This window comes from Asterias rubens, chromosome 2 (genome assembly GCF_902459465.1).
Source record: "Asterias rubens chromosome 2, eAstRub1.3, whole genome shotgun sequence".
Taxonomy (NCBI): Eukaryota; Metazoa; Echinodermata; class Asteroidea; order Forcipulatida; family Asteriidae; genus Asterias; species Asterias rubens.
Window position 1 is genome coordinate 398,209 of NC_047063.1, and position 17,808 is coordinate 416,016.

At 38.2% G+C, this 17,808-nt stretch overlaps 1 protein-coding gene across 2 annotated transcripts in view; it reads right to left on the reverse strand.

Moving 5' to 3' along the window:
- LOC117307139 (cytosolic 10-formyltetrahydrofolate dehydrogenase-like) overlaps nt 1-16,762 on the reverse strand; it is a 27,042-nt gene extending 10,280 nt beyond the window's left edge. The window contains exons 1-14 of one of the 2 annotated variants that reach the window (XM_033791808.1): nt 16,575-16,762; nt 10,045-10,186; nt 9,296-9,381; nt 8,958-9,106; nt 8,118-8,283; nt 6,570-6,674; nt 5,631-5,720; nt 4,745-4,879; nt 3,903-4,031; nt 3,531-3,619; nt 3,247-3,391; nt 2,477-2,659; nt 1,292-1,356; nt 419-569 (exon numbers count right to left, since the gene is read on the reverse strand). In XM_033791808.1, coding sequence (XP_033647699.1) covers nt 419-569; nt 1,292-1,356; nt 2,477-2,659; nt 3,247-3,391; nt 3,531-3,619; nt 3,903-4,031; nt 4,745-4,879; nt 5,631-5,720; nt 6,570-6,674; nt 8,118-8,283; nt 8,958-9,106; nt 9,296-9,381; nt 10,045-10,186; nt 16,575-16,625 — 1,686 coding nt within the window. In that variant the 5' untranslated portion in view covers nt 16,626-16,762. Of the gene's footprint in view, nt 1-418; nt 570-1,291; nt 1,357-2,476; nt 2,660-3,246; nt 3,392-3,530; nt 3,620-3,902; nt 4,032-4,744; nt 4,880-5,630; nt 5,721-6,569; nt 6,675-8,117; nt 8,284-8,957; nt 9,107-9,295; nt 9,382-10,044; nt 10,187-13,666; nt 13,878-16,574 lie in introns of those variants that run through there. The other variant, XM_033791809.1, reaches the window with a different exon arrangement.
- Nucleotides 16,763-17,808: the final 1,046 nt, after the last annotated feature.

Sequence of the window (17,808 nt, forward strand, 5' to 3'; positions counted from 1 at the left end):
TAGTTGGGACTCGGTCTTTTAAAATCGGAACCGACAAAAGCGGGTACCCGGTTCCACAGAAGAGTGGAACCGCCGGTCCGGTTTTCAATTTGGAACCGGGTAGAACCGGGTAACCGAAGGAACCGCCCGAGCTTACTTGAAACCCTGTCAAGTCAAGAAATTGTGATTCAGCATTATCTAGACGACAATACTTATTCTCGTCATTGTGAAATTAGAGGTTAGCTTGGGATATTTAAAAAATATATCAACAATAAATAGAGTTAGCGATTCGTCCTTGACCATGTTTACTTGAGGCTAGGTAAGCCTTTTCCCTTGAACCTCATTAAAATTATTATGATGCACGTTGGACGATTCTTTAATATCCATCAATATTTTCTTCAATATACACTTTGAGATGTTAATTGGATAGTATACTTACATGAATCTTGTCGCACCATCCTGCAAAGTACTTGAAGGTATCAATGGACATACCAATATGTGTTTTAATGGCTAGTGTGTAGACTGCACCAGAATCAATACTCTCTAATGTTGCAAGCTCTTCCTTGTGTTCTTCCATTAGATCAGCAAGCCTAGGATAGAGAAGTCAATCAGTTAACTACACATGTATCAACATAGAAATCAAATCCAGTTGCTATGAACACACTGTCACTGTTTGCTAACTGAGATTTGAAAAGCAGGATGATTTGTCAGATCAAAGAAAACAGCCGAGCACAACTCTGGCCATTTTCAATCATTCACAGTGTATGTATTCTTTCAATAATGATTTTTGTTGTGTGACCAATTATTTAGTTTTCCTTCAAGTTTTGTGTATTCCATGACAAAGTTCCTCTACTCAAGAAGACCAACAATAAATGGAAGCTCAAGTGTTAATATGCATTAAGTCTGTAGTAACCAAGCTGTAGATGGCTCAGTGGTTTCATTCCACTGCTTTCACCTATGTGAAACTTGGTTAAGATCCAAATACAGACCCAAGCCTTGCATGTGGTTTGAGTTTTCAGTCAATACCAGATTGCGTGGGTTTTCTCCATTGTGGTTTTCCTCCCACATCTGAAACTGTTATATTCTTCAACTTCTTCTCTACACAGGTATCTTCATCCCTGTAAAGGCTTAAGTGCTAGTCACTATCCAATTGGTTCTTAAATTTACCAGATAGATAACAAACTATTTGTTTTACATTTGTTGGATGCTACTACACTTTCAATTGAGTATTGTACCATCTTCCTCCCCTGTACATAAACGTGATATGTATCTGGCATTACTGAAGTCAAATGATTTGAAGAAGTGAACTTACTTGAACATGAGTGTACCTCTGTCTCTAGCATTCATCTTGCCCCACTCTCCCTCCTCAAATGCTTCCTGTGTAGTCAACAAATACAATATCAGTATTTCTTAATATTTCTGTCTAGTTTCTCTATGGGACGAGTAAATACATAGTTACAAAAAAAAAAAGTTTATGAATAGGTTTAAATGACACAGATCAAAGTCCTCCAAAATGTCAAAGGTCACAACAGGCTAGTACCCGGCTATTCTGCCTCTTTTACTGCCCTCTTGCCTATTTCTAAAAACATCTCTGCTTATTTCATCTCTGTTTATCACATTGGTCTGCCATTTTCACAAGATGCCTGTTCAATTTCACAAGCTATCAGGACTGAGCTGTCAGGCCATTTTCTTTTTCACAAGCAATCCAAACTATTTTACAAGCTATCTGGTCTGAGCTGTCAGGCCATTTTCTTTTTCACAAGCAATCCAAACTATTTTACAAGCAATCTGACCCTTATACGAGCCTTTGGTCTTCAATCAATCAATCATTAAGCATTTGTGGAGCACCATACATGTATATCTAGTTGCCTAGTCCAAGGCGCTTAGCAAAGTGAAAGAAAATTAAAGACAAAAGGGTCTACAGAATATCAAGATGCCAAAGGCAATGGACTTAATGTAAACAGATTCAGAGACTAGTCTTAAAGGCAGTGGACACTATTGGTAATTACTCAAAACAATTATTATCATAAAACCTTTCTTGATTACGAGCAATGGGGTGAGGTTGATAGTATAAAACATTGTGAGAAACAGCTCCCTCTGAAGTGACGTAGTTTTCGAGAAAGAAGTAATTTTCCACGAATTTGATTTCGAGACCTCACGATTTAGAAATTGAGGTCTCAAAATCAAGCATCTGAGAGCACACATTTTCGTATAACAAGGGTGTTTTTTCTTTTATTATTATCTCGCAACTGCGATGACCGATTGAGCTCAAACTTTTACAGGTTTGTTATTTTATGAGATATCTGTTGAGATACAGCAAGTGAGAAGACTGGTCTTTGACAATTACCAATAGTGCCACCAGTCTTTAAGCTAGCTTAGGAAGATCTGTAAGGAGTTAAGTGTACGAAGTTGGTCTCATTCCATAGCACATGAAACACGGCTTCTATCATCTGATGAAGAATAAGATCTAGGAATGTTCAACAGTAGGATCTTGTACCTTGGCAGCCGCAACAGCAGTGTCCACATCAGCTTTTGTTCCCTTGGATACTTTACAGATGACACTCTCGTCAGCTGGGTTGATTGTGTCAAAAGTCTTGCCATCTTCTGAATCCATAAAGTCATTATTGATGAAGATCTGGTTGGGGAACTCAATGTCCATGTCATTGATGTGCAGCTTCACCTGTAGGACAAAGAGAAATAGGTCAAACAAGTTTGTTTTTGAATCCGATGGTGTGCTTTGAATATCAGTTTTAGTAACATAGTGTGTTTTATTTTCTCTGAGCAGAATAGTCCTGACAAAGAGCTCGACATTCGAAAATATATCTACTGTCCATTGTGAGACTTCTCTTACAGTGTGTTCCCCAAAGTGAGATGAGTCAGTTCTAATTACATTCTCATCTTCACTTTCATTCACTTATAAATAGTTTCATCTAAACGACTTGACTCGCCTGCGCTGCTCATAAAGTGCAGAATCCACACCTTTAAATAAAAGCAGTAGCGCTATTCACTGTAGACAAAATGGAGTGACACTAAATTAGAAGGTGTCTGAATTTCCACCATATGTTGACCCTTGGAGTTTTAAATCTTAAGGGGATTACGGGAACAGTGTCCTCAAAGCTAGAGAAGTACAACAAAGTGCAGAATTCTTCAAATATGGTGAAAATAACAGCAACATATATTCAGCAGGCACACTTCATAAAGATCAGAAAAGGTCAGAAACATCTCATCCCTGCTTAGGCTTTACTGGCATCCTTAAGTGTTACTTACAGCGTCATACTCAAAGACAAAGTCATCCAGCCCACGTCCTTTCTTAACAACCTTTTGTACGAATGCATCGAAGGTTGTGGCCATATAAACCTCCTCATTGGACAATGCAATACCATTGCATTTCTGCTTGACCTCTTCTACCAACCTGAAAGATTACATAACAGTGATACGGATTATAATAATAAGAACAATATGTATTAATTACACATTCCAGCCATGTAGGTCCTTGAAAGTGCCATGGTCATTCTAAACAATCAATGTTAAACAATTCATGATCGACTTACCTGGCAACGTCCATTGAGCCACCACCCATTTTGAAGAAGTCAGAATCTCCATTAATCTTAGTAGTAGAGAGAATACCACTCCAAATACCCTAAGATAACACAAATAAAACATTGTCAATATCTTCAACTAACGGAACTTGTAACTTGTACTATTGTTTACAAAGCACCAAGATTCATGAAGCTTGGTGCTTTTCAAGGATGAATCTCAAAATGAGTTGTCATCACACTTTGCTTTAATCAAGATGGGTGACACAGTTCAGACCAATCTTACATGTAGCTCTTTGTGATAATGGCCCATGGTATGTCTGCTGCCACCTTGTGTCCTAAACTCACCAGTTAGATTGATGACATCAACTAAATGGTAAAACCTACCTTGATATTTGCAGCAAAACCTTCTTCCTCTGGTGTCATTTCAATCTTCTCCTCAGCATCACCAGACATTCCATACTTTTGTGCCTGGATCATACGTCCATCTTCAAACTGTAGGGTCTTCACTTTCAGCTGGAATCATTCAAAAACAGATGGATAAATAACATGGCTTAACAGATGGGATTGGAAGGTATAGACCACTAAATGTCATCAAGCCTATAAGCACAAAAGCCTTGCTTAGCACACACAAATGTAGCTTAGCAAAGTCCATAGAGTTAACATTTTGGTGCTGAGTGCCCTACCCATTTATTGCTTAGCAGTATCTTCTGCTTCACAGCTTTATTAATGTTGGCCCTGGTGTTTGTTAGGATGGGATGTAAAGAACTAGGTTCCTAGTGCTATATAATGCAGGTAATAGAACCCAGTACCCTTATCGTTAAGTGAAGGGGTTTAGATTGCACCACAAAATCTTTCAAACCCTTACCAGGTTCTATAGACCCTATTGAATAACCCCTTTTTTGCTATGAAAGTCGTCATCTTGTAGCAGGCAGTGCGCAGCATTCTGTTTGATTTATATGGCAAATGCACGCACACACGCAAAAGATGCCATCTTGTAGGTCAGATATTTGAATGGTGATGTCATACTCAACACGGTCTATATAATTGGTCTCATAATATAAGACTGTCCTGGCAAACTGATGATTGAATCTTAGAGGCACAAGGTGGTTGTGATAAAGTGAGAATTTAAAGAACTATGCCAGTGCAGATTACTTTTTTAGATAACTGTGCTATTTTGCTTCAGACAAATATTACTCAGGAAATTACACAAGTTTCTCTGTACTTACCATTTGTCCATCGTTACCAGAGAATACCATTCCATCCTTGGTGACTATGGCAGGGTAGGTGGACCCTGGGATAGTGACCTCTGTACCCTTTGGTCTTGAACCCTTGATCAGCCTGGACCCAAACATGGACACTTTCTGCAACAGGAACACAACCACACATCCTTAGTTTGTTTACCCTAAAACAATGTGAAAGCACTGTAATGACCCCTTGTGCCAACGTCACATAAAGGTACTGCCTTTTATGCTCACTATTTGGGGGTCAATGGTGTAAACTCTAATGCCTTAAATAGAAACACACAATTAAAAATATACAGGACATATGACTCATACAAAGATGTACCTAACTTGGGTGTTACCGTGATGATGACGCAAGCTGTAATAACACAGAAGCTGTGGAGGTCATGGCCTCCGTCGCCTGGTCTTGGAAACCCCTCAACAGTTTCCCAGACCCAAGTTTTTCTCTGACGAAATTCCTGCAGCCGATTTCACAAAACTTTACACAACTGCGTAAGTCCACTTATTAATTGGTTTATTAATTGGTTTATTGTTAAAAACACATTGCAGCCGAAGGCTGAATTACATGCAATTTACAAAGAAAAAAAATACAATATTAAAACTCAGGCAGTCTGAGATAAAATTTTACAAGAAAGCACGCAAAGTCCACTTGCGCAACGTTTATGGAACAATTACACAGTTGAGTAAAGTTTTGTGAAATCAGCTACAGGCCTGCAAGCAAGCTGGTGGATTGCTCTGCTTTTTAATTTATCATTTCAAGATGGGCAAATATTTGTATTTACCCTACGTCCCAAGATGTAACATAGATTGAGTCCATAACTGCAATGATTGTCACAATTGACAGAAGAATGATTTAATGATAGTTGTTTACCTGTCCATCGATGACTGCCCAAGCACCAGGAATCATGTCATTACCTCGGATGAAGTTATGAAGCATCTCACCAGACTGATCCCAGTTAATCTGAAATGTCAAAGTCAATCCACTCAGATAACAGCTTTACCATCAATCAAAATATTTATTTTATTTTCACTGCGTACAAAATATAAATTGGTGGGTTCAAAATCTCTTTGAGGACAATTTACGAGCCTTTGATGTTTAATGCCACACAACTTCAGAGTGGAAAATGTACAGTGTACCTTACTGGGTCAAGAGGAAATGATGGTGTGGTTTGAAATTTGAATCAAGATCTTAGGAATGATTTTGAACCAGTGAAGATTGCTCCTTAAGATAACCCCTAGGAACATATGTACATTATAAGGGGTACATCAAAGAGTAGGGGTTCTTGATATTATACAATTTTAAGAACGACACCATTTTGTTTGACCAGGCTAACATACTGCGGAACTGACTTTCAATGTCACAATTTCCTCTGCTTAAAATGCACAAAAATGTACAACTAGTTGGATTTGAAAATGTACAACTAGTTGGATTTGAAACTTTGCATGGTGGAAGTATAACTATGCGAGGTTCAAGTGAAATGTGACTCTTTTAAGTAGTGATGGCTCTGAAAAGAACCAGGGGTTAATGACTCACTTTTTTCAACAATATGCTCTGATCATTTTCAGGGAATAGAATTTCTTCATAATATTAAATCGTTTATAAATAACATCAATGTCCTGAGGACGATCAGAGCATACAGATTAACTTGTTGAGTTGTAACCACTGGTCCCTTTCAGAACCATCACTACTCGAAGAGATATTCACATGGTATTACCGCAAACCTCTTATAGAATAGATTCTAAATTAAAATAATTCAAGCTTTGTAAAAGATTTTACAAGAACACCTTTTATTCCACGGCCTGTATTTACCTGTGCAACTTCCTTCTTCTTCCAGATGGGGTCGTATGTTGCTCCTTCCTCAGGCTGGACGATCTTAGGGGCTGTTCCATTAGCAATCATCTCTACTGCCTCCCCCTGGAAACAAGAGCAAAGATATCAGCATAGAAGACATTTTAACCCAGAGTGTGGCAACAAGGACTAATAGTTCATTGCAATAATGTTGTAATGTGTTCGTTAGTCTGTGCGTTTCAGAACTAGTCAAGACACGTGTGATAATGAGCAGTACACTTAACCATAATTGCTTTGTCTTTCAGACGATTACATTAAGCTGTAGGTCCTGTGTGTTGTGGAATGCACATTTATAAGAAAATAGCGCATCTATTGTTAAGAGGCCACAGTTTGTTGGCCACAGTGTTTCTTGTATGATTGGCTTCATCACCTTGCTAACTCTTACAAGGTGTCTATATAAATGTGTCTTACAATTCAAGAGGCCACAGTTTGTTGGCAACAGTGTTTCTTGTATGATTGGCTTCATCACCTTGCTAACTCTTACAAGGTGTCTATATAAATGTGTCTTACAATTCAAGATGCCACAGTTTGTTGGCCACAGTGTTTCTTGTATGATTGGCTTCATCACCTTGCTAACTCTTACAAGGTGTCTATATAAATGTGTCTTACAATTCAAGAGGCCACAGTTTGTTGGCCACAGTGTTTCTTGTATGATTGGCTTCATCACCTTGCTAACTCTTACAAGGTGTCTATATAAATGTGTCTTACAATTCAAGAGGCCACAGTTTGTTGGCCACAGTGTTTCTTGTATGATTGGCTTCATCACCTTGCTAACTCTTACAAGGTGTCTAAATAAATGTGTCTTACAATTCAAGAGGCCACAGTTTGTTGGCCACAGTGTTTCTTGTATGATTGGCTTCATCACCTTGCTAACTCTTACAAGGTGTCTATATAAATGTGTCTTACAATTCAAGAGGCCACAGTTTGTTGGCCACAGTGTTTCTGGTACGGTTGGCTGCATCACCTTGCTAACTCTTACAAGGTGTCTTACAATTCAACCATATATAAAAAAGAAGTCCTTAACAGAGAGAGCCCTTTCTTGCAACTGTTTGGATGTGATAAATAAAGAACACTTTGATGCACCCTTTGAATGTGATAAAATGCAACGCAAGAATTAGTAAATGATTGTTGTAATCACTTTTCAAAACAACACCATTGTAGTAGTCCATTCAATCTTCTGTATTTTTTACCACGTGAGGGCGCTCTAGTATAACTTTTGGAGTTATACGCGGTTATCATCTGCACAGATTTACCATCCACGTTCTGTCAGTGTCACTTCTATGTGTGGTATAGTTTTTTCATTGCTAAAGTAAGACTTCTAAAGGAGCTTTTTAAACCCATTTTAGAAGTAACTAAAAACTTTACTGCTCATAAAGGTGACAGAATGCCGATGTTAAAACTGTGCAGACTAAAATAGTGTATACACCGAAAGTGATAACATTATTTTTGAGAGCGCCCTCAAGTGTTGATAAGTACTGCAGATTGATTGTAGTGTGTTTATGGTCTTACCATAGCTACAATACCCTCTGGATACAGGAAACGGTTGTACAATGTATCTAGTGTATCATTAATGTCAACATACACCTCTCTCTGTAAGAGAATAGGACCTGTATCCAGACCATCGTCAGCATAGAAGATTGAGAAACCACCATATTTATCACCACACATCAAAGTCCTGCACAAAAATACAAAGTTATATTCAGTTGAAGTAGAAATGTAGCATAATGCCACAGTCCCCACACCCTAGAAATGTAGCATAATACCACAGTCCCCACATCCTAGAAATGTAGCATAATACCACAGTCCCCACACCCTAGAAATGTAGCATAATATCACAGTCCCCACACCCTAACTTGTTAAGAATGTCACCATAAACAATGCATTGACGGCGCAATGTTTTCTTACCAGAAAGTAAAATCCAAATTGTGGATTTCATGACCTACATCTATAGAATTTTTGTTTAACTTTACAGTAAAATGTGTGTAACAAATGTAACATTTAAGAGATGTTAAAATTACATTGCTTTTACCAATACACCAGTGTGTGTAAGCAATGTACTTTCCTGAGCTCTGTGAAAAGAAAAACAAATCACAGGCATTTTACTCGGGTGGGATTCAAAACCATGACCCTTGCCACTAGACCGCCAAGATTGCCCGATAGCCAGAGGCAGTTACAGTATGTTACATTATTATCCAATTACAGACCTGGAATTCCATGGAGGCCAGGGCTGTTATTGCCCTGCTCTTGTCCTTGGTGCCCTTTACAATTCCTATTAGACTTCAAGTTTCTCTAATGAGTGTCCTTTTCATAATGTAAAATGTCTGGATACCATGCCGGCATCGTCCTTACCAGTTGATGGCAGAGGCTCCTCTATGCCTTGGTAAGATAGAAGGATGATACACGATGGATCCATGCTTAGGGTGATCTGTTACCTCCGATGGGATGAATTGAGAACAGAAGGGCATCACATTCAGGTCTGGCTTGGTCTGCTCATATGCCTACACAAAATAAATCAACATTACATGATAAGCAGACTCAAGAAGATTAACACTTAAGCAACCAAATGATGTGTAACTTGATTCTGTCATGGTTTTCAAAAAGTTAAATTCAAAGATAGAAAAGCGGACAAAGGACTTATGGAAGGGGGGGGGGTGTAGTTGAAGGAAGTTGTTGAAGATTCTCAATACCTGAAGGACTTCTGGGATAGCCTTTCCCTTAACTCGCCACCTTGGGAATTTGAATACCGGGATGCCATCCTTCTCTGCAGTGGAGGCTGTAACAGAAGTACAGAGACAAATACAGTATGTAAATGAAACAACCGACGACAGTAAACCTCACCATGCAAAATAAATACTGGTACCTGCTCTTTTTATTTTTACTACAAGTATTTACGGATGTCCTACTATTTGTGTATTAACAGCATTATGGTTTCCAAATATGCCATGTTCAACTGTGATTGTGTATGAGTGTGACTGAGGACTTGCATTAAACCATGTGCATGAGAACAAACCTTTGCAAATAAATTATCTTGTTAAATTGATTTTACTTTCATAATTTTAGCACTAAAAGCATACTTTCACATTCCAAACAGTATGTTTGTGCTCATGGCCATAAACTATGTTATACTAAATAAATAATTGACAAAACAAAATCCTGCCAATGGAAAACTCAATTGGTAGGACATTGGTTGGGACCGTTATGTTTCTAGAAGTTTGAATACGAGCAAGACTCACAGTACCACAGCCTAGGGTGACATCATACTTTGCTTCTAAAATAGACTTTCAATCTGACGTTGCTTTTTAAAATTTAACCCAAGCCCAGTAGAAGTATAATTCCCGAACCATGACCCAGAAAACTCACATTTTGGGGTGAAAGAGTGATTCAGACGACTAAACAAGTTCATGTTGATTTGACACGTTAATCAGCCCAAACTTACCAAGTTGATCTGCCTTTCCATTGACATCAGGTATTGTGAACACTCCAACGACCTCATGACCATTCTGTCTGATCAGCTTATAAACCTCCTCACCAAACTGGCTCTGACCTATCACAGCTATCTTCATTCTGTTAAAGATACTCTGCAAATGTACAAAGTGATCAATCAATTGTTATTGACGTCTTGTAATTTGCCACAGTCAGGGTTGTTTTTTTATAGCTAGGCTGCACAAATAATCTCAACCTGCTCTATGTAGCCAACATGTTGCATATACTCAGTGGGAATTAAACAATCTTCTGGACCATTTCATTCCTGAAAGCAAGATTAAAAACCCTTCTTATTTTTGATGTAACTCTCCTGCCCAACTGGTAGGGTTTATACATAATACCAGCCGTACTTAAGAAGGGGACCAGTCTATCCTACAACCCTAACCACAGATCGGCTTCTACTAAGTTTTGTTGCACAAAAAGCAGAATCTTGTTGGGTTTTTATTTTAAGATCCAGTTATGTACAAACAACCTTGTATTTAAGCTTGTAGCTTGTTAGAGGAGGTTTGAAACTTTTGTTCTGAAGCTCAAGGTCGATTTTTCTTAAAGGCCCTAAAGGCCTAACCGCCTCAATGAGAAAAGTTTATGGACCTTTTCAAGAGACACCAAGGCAATGAACAGCAGCAGCAAGGAGGCGAGCGCCTCCATAGCCCTGTCATCAAGCTTGCTAGTTCAACCAAATTATCATACCTTAAATACAAATAAAGTGCATGAAGCATGGCAGTATTCAAAGAAATTTAGTTACATAATGCACTTTTCCATGATCAGTGACACAGCACTTAGGTTGGTACTTATTACAAAATAATGTGAACAAAATTAAGTTATCACAGATGATGTTATGAAAGACAAACAGACAATCTGGTGTCAACTGGTTTGAAACAATGTACATGTACCTAGCAGAATGGACTTTGAACCAGGACACACCCCCCTCTTACAGTGATAACATCTGATTCTACACTACTATGCAGACCCACATGTCACTAAAGACAACCAACGATTCACGGTATGTACATGTTTGTCTACTCTTGCGCAATGTAACCTTCATGAATTTGACTTGGGTAATTTAACAAATCTGATAATTAGAAATCTGTTTATATAAAGTATACAATGCAAAATGAGATAACCAGCTCTTCATGAAGGATGGTGCTTTGTAAATCTGTGTATCTTTGTAAAGAAAGAACCAAATCTTTCTTCTTGAGTAGCCCTGTATCCTTACACTGTGTATGTTGTCCATTAAAACTCAAACCCATTGAATTCAGATTAGTCTCCAGCCACCAACTTAGACACAAAGATGTCTTACAGGAATGGACCCTTCCCATGAAATATGCTAATTACATTCACGCATGCGTACAGACCCTGTTGGTTGGCAAACACCATTGAGTTGCGATGTTCCCTCAATTTGCCAACCAAAATCTTAGTGCGCACGCGCTATGTGCAATTTACATATTTCATGGGAAGGGTCTATTACCCCCTTCCCCCAAAAGCACACCCACAAGACAGCTGTGGAAGACACCATACATTGTGTACCTTGCACAACATGCAGTCTTTGGGGTATGGTCTGGAAGTTTGTACAGCTCATTCATGCATGTACTGTACTGTACTGTACTGTACTGTACTGTACTGTACTGTACTTCACTTTTCAAAGTGCACTCAGTTCTACTGTCATGCTGTATCCCCCTTGATCACACTATACAGACACTGTACAATTTGACCACTCAAGCTTGAGACACGAGTTGGCACACATTCAAACTGTCCCACATGCATATTCCATGGGGTTCCTGACGAATGTTTCACATTAGTTTTAACTGTATTTCTTGGCTAGTGAAGGTCATTGCTGTATCCCCAGCTTAAAATAGAAATTGAATGGTTGTGCAGTGTTTAAAGTGAAGTGAAAACTATTTTTACCATATGCTCAACATTATTACAAAACTGTTTCCTTGAAAACTTAAAGTCACCTGGAAAAAGAATTTTTTTTCCTTCAAACATATGTTTCTGAACAATAAAATAAAGTTGTGTGGGGGTGACTCCGCCTACCCCTTTTGTGATGCAATCGAGGCAGACTTTGCCTCGATCGAACATCGAACACACATACGTGCAAGTACACTCAAGTCCTAGTCGTGAATTTGTACGTTTCAAAAAAGGTTTTGTGTTGCATTTTTCCGGCAATGTCGACCAGGTGTCAACTAAAGATGGGGTCAGTTTGCAAGTCTTTTCCAGCACTGTGCATGCAGCAAACACTTCGAGCCGTTGTGCTTCGAGAGTCCGGAATACACTACACATTTTGACATGAAGAGAAAAGTTCTTTTATTAAAACATGACGCCATCCCAACAATTTTTTTTCAGCTAGTGGGGAAGTCGAAGAAGGTACCTGAAAGACGTAACAAACCTAAAGGAGCATTTGCCTAACGTGAAACAAATCAGATATTGTTTCAACTTTGAGTGCATGTTTTTAGCTTGCGCCAAGCGTCACTATCTTGTGTTAGATCTGCATGCGATTCATCGCGCCTCGAATGACGTCACGAACAGCGCCCTCTCAGGTCAGGCTTATTTTCAAATTTGTAAATAACATGGAAACTAATTTTTAAAAACCTTAGTTAATTGTTTATTCATATTCCACACATCAAAACACATATTTTAGTGACAAAAGCTTAATTTTGACAAAATACCACTTCCAGGTGACTTTAAAAAGCCTTCCGAAAATATTCCAGTATGTATTGAATTTCTATGAAATACAACAAAAACATAAAAGTATTAAATACTTAATTTCTCACTAGCAGTTACTGCCCAAGGAGGGATTAAGAGTTTTACTTCTTCTCTAAAGATCAGCAAATCATAAAACAATCCAAGTCTTAAAGAACCAGCCTTATTCCCTCTGGAATGGAGGCCGCAGTGTGTAGTGCATTCACAAATTATGTACTAAACGCACAGTCTGACACAAAGGCAAATGAATAATGTTCCCATTCGTTTGCTCCAATGAGGCAAGTTTGTTTCAAGGCAACCTGGTTGGTTAGGAATTATTTTAGATATCTAAAGAGTGTGGGGTGGACAAGTTTCCTTGTCTATTATGTGTTTATTATGAACACATTTCAAATAAGATCTGTGTGTGAATTTATTTGAATGCCTTGCGCTGGTTCATTGTCGCAAACTATTTATCACTACTATCAATTGAAGGTATCACTGTATATGGTCACAAACAGTACCTCATAAACTTGTATTTTTACTGTGTTTTTTTATTAAAAAATTGGAAAAGTTTGTGTTATGGCGCCACCACCTTTTCATTTGATTTGAAATAATATTACATAGTTTCTAATTTACCTCAATGAGATATCCTTTTTTGTAAAAATGAGTGAAAAAGTGGTGGCGCCATACAGAAAGTTATCCACAAAATGAGAACAAATTATGGAGTGGTAAGGCCATGGTTAAGCTTAGTGGTACTAATGGTTGGGCGCTGCATTATATTATAGTTTAACACATGTTCAGTCCACATCTAGTCACATGTTCCCTCATTTCCATTTCATGCACTTACTCCCTCTGTTTAATAGTTAAATGTACCACTAAAACAATTCACTACTTACTGTACTACACAGTTCACAAATGAAGTCCACACAAGTCGCTCTTGGATCTAAATGATCACTGGAAATACACTCTTCAACTTGAGAAATAATCAGCAAGGAACTGCACAGCAAGTACCCAAGACAAACTATGTGGGATTTAAAAAACCCAAGCTACTGGTACATGCATGTTGTGCATGACAGAAAAACCCCAGGACTGCACTGAGCTAACCAAACAAAAGACCTCCCATACTTTGATGAATAATTCATGAGCTTTGTACCCCTGGAAAATAACTGGCCACTAACAACCAACACAAAATCAATGAAGGGACTATGACACACCCCCAACTATCCTCATATTCATTGGCCAATCAGAACAGCTGTTACTTGTATTCTAATCAGTGTCTGCTGATGCTAGGCTCCCCATTGTGAGCTACAAATTTACAAACACTTTAAAAGGTCAACCATGCCAGTCTATTGTACATGTAGTTGTAGGCTTGTCAAGCAAGAAACCATGAAAGCTCCAGCCTCATGAATAAACATGTATCCTTGCAGATTATGTTTACAGTTATGCTAAATGGTGTGTTTACAAAACCATGTTGTGTATATCCTACAATAACATGTACCTGTACAACTACATGTGTATGAACAGGCATGTATGAACAATGTAGAGTACAACTACAAACCACAGGGTGCATTTAACAAGGAATATAACTGTTTCAAACTTCAAGCTAAGGTATTGGCCTACTGAAATTGCCTTTCCTTCACCCTTCCACTGTTCTTGACCATCCATTCATGCCAGCCTATTATGTCATATAGGTGGGCAACATTCAAAGGGAAAGTCACAGATATTTCCAATGGTCACCTTCAGGTGATCTTTGGTGATCTTTGGAGAATTAAAATTGTTTGACCTTTGTTATATTAAAAAAAACAAGGGCACTTCAGATGATATATATTAAGCATGTTTTACTATCATACCATCGTTCCTCCATGGTTATTATCAAGTAGGCTTTCAGATCAAAATTAAACTAGCTGGGTCATGCTTCAATGAATGATGAACCTAAATTTAAGTTTTCAAACAGGATACATTTAAACAGACATATTTTGAACAAGAATACATGAACAATTGTATTACAGCGCATACAACAGCCACAGCCAGGAACACCGGGGCGATCCCATTCTCTTTTCGAAAAGTGCACTGGGTTCTTATCAATTCCAAAAATTAATAATCAATGTTTTTTCTTTCCTATTCAGTTTTTGACATTAGAGACAATTGCAATAAATAAAGACTACACTACATAAGCACCCATTTCTCCTAGATTCTCGCTTGACAACAGCTATACCCCCCCCCCCCCCCCCCCCCCCCCTTATGATTAATAGTTTATTGCAACGTTCTAAGCTAAGTAAGTAATATAACCTGTTCATTACATGCTGGCTTAGTGTAAGCCTAAATTGAGTTAAAGGCAGACGACACTGGCAAGACTAAAAATAACTATCATCATAAAACCTTACTTGGTAACGAGTAATGGGGAGAGGTTGATAGCATAAAACATTGTGAGAAACAGCTCCCTCTGAAGTGATGTAGTTTTCGAGAAAGAAGTAATTTTCCGCGAATTTGATTTCAAGACCTCAGATTTAGAATTTGCGGTCTCGAAATCAAGCATCTGAATGCACACAACTTTGTGTGACAAGGGTGTTTTTTTCTTAAATTATTATCTTGCAACTTCGACGACCAGTTGAGCTCAAATTTTCACAGGTTTGTTATTTTATGCATATGTTGAGATACACCAAGTGAGAAGACTGGTCGTTGACATTTACCAGTAGTGCCCAGGGTCTTTAAAAGCAGGAAAGAATCAGACATCTTTGACACAATTTTAAAAGCAAACATTTGTCATTTTAACATATTCTTAGGTTTTCCATCAAATAATACATCTTGCACTGGTGTGTTATTGGTATTGAGTTTAAATAAAGCAATGTTGAAGTGTTGAACTATACACAACCTGCACCGACATCTTGTTGTAACAGTCGGATAGTCAGATTTTGATCTCAAAGCAAATTTGATGAACTGTTATCAAGATCTGTTCCATATGGAGTTGGAGTTCAGTTGGGAAAGTCCATAAAATGTTCCCCTCGTGGTTGAACTATTTAAGCCAAAATACACAAGTGTTTTTTACCACCATTCCAAGGACTTTATTCCCAACATAAGAACATGAAGGAAGGAAATAAGCATCACTTAGTTTAAATAATTACCAAATATACAAACAAATAACGAAAAATCCCTAGCCTTCTTAAACTAAATAAAATAAACTAAAAGAAATAACTAACTTCAAAAACCAATATTTAAATTGTAAGCCTATATTACCACTTTATTATATTATATGTAAATCTTGCTGAATCACCTGCACATGTACATCCTGAAGGAATATGTGGAGTTTTAGCTCTAATGATGATCTGCCCATGTTGGGGTTATAAGGGAGATTATGCAACATTTCACCAGAACCAGTTCAAACTTGTTCAAGCTTTTTTATAAATAGTTACTCAACGCTTTGGCTTAGTTAGTGCGTGCATGCCATGCATTGGTAGGATAGACTAGAGCAAGTACAATGCAGTTTGATTTGATTTTGAATGCTGGCGAAAAACCCAAAGTGTAACAAACTCCAAGTTCTAGTCTATGTTATTTATTATTAACAATGGGAAAAACAATTGAGCACCAATGCTTGCAATACAAATTCTAGCATTACAATACAATATGGCGCATACTCTTCGTGTGAGCAACGCAACTCATTTCTCAAGTTCAACAAAGTTCGTTGGGTGACGATCAAGATGAAGTTTCATTACACAAAAATTAAACACTTCAGACATCGACAGTACACAACTTACAACTACAAGATTTTATGAGAATGGGAACATAAAGTAGCAAACAAATTCTAACCTGCGAAGTTGACGTTGAAAACCGCCTGACAAATCTAGAAGCAGCAAGCATGGCGACAACAGGCTTTGCACCGAGTTATTCCTTTCTAAAATGATAATTCGAGGTTGACTTTGCGCCGTCAAAAATCCACTTAAAGTCCGAAGTACACAACCGGCCGTCTGTCCGGACACACACCGTACCACACACAGTCTAAGGGATGTACAATGCAATGATGGGGACTTTTTTTTTAGTTGTTGTGTACTGTATCGATAAACCCCGGATGCCGTGCGTCAGGCCGACGACGTGCGTCGTCGAGGTCACAGGTCGTCCCCAAACTACTGAGTAATTTGCATACAGTGGTACTTTAATATGAGACGCTGTTTGTGATTGGCCGACGGGTCCCCATTGGCACAACGGTGTGGCCTTATCAAGTTCCGATTGTCGCCGAAATATTTTTTAAACAACTCTTTTTTTCGCACAAGTTTTAAAACAATTATTTTGTTTCAAAAACCAAATAAAACGAACCGTAGTATTCATGAACTACATGTTTGCATGGAGGTATGATTGCTGGAACAGCACTTTATGCAAATAAAAAAGTTTGGAAGTAGTTTGTATGACCTACTGCTGTTTCATGATAAAAAGAAATACAGTTAGTTTGGCCCTACTGCCGTTTTATGAATAACGCACTTAATGATCAACTGTGGAAAGGAATAGAAATCAACCACTCACATTAATAAAAACCTTTCCAGGAAAAACAAAAGTTGATCGGTCAAATTGTGATACTTTTGCTTTGCGTTTCTGTTACTCATGCTCATTAAGGGCCATATTTTCTGTGAAAAACTGCTATGAGCTCTGCTAGCAAGACCATTTTACTAAGGGAATTTAAGGGTAGTGACGAGCTCGTTAACGACTGCAAGGTTTTTTTAATTGGACGTTTAAGAACGAGTCCTTACTCTTTTATTCCCATTCATTATAATGCCGTTTTGTTAAAAAACGTAAAAAAATTCCAATGGGAGACTTTTGGACGCTAGGTGGCAGCAGACTTACCAGGTAAATTTCCGTTGTTTACGTAGTTCTGAGCGTGCGCACATTACCAAGAACAATAGATTTTACCTGGTAAGTCTGCTGCCACCAAGCATCCCAAAAGTCTTCCATTATAGACACTTTGACAATTGAATATTCAAGGTTTTTTTCAGAAACTTTGTAAAGAATCTGTTTGATGCGCGTGGGTTGTGTGTACGCGCACGCACTTAGA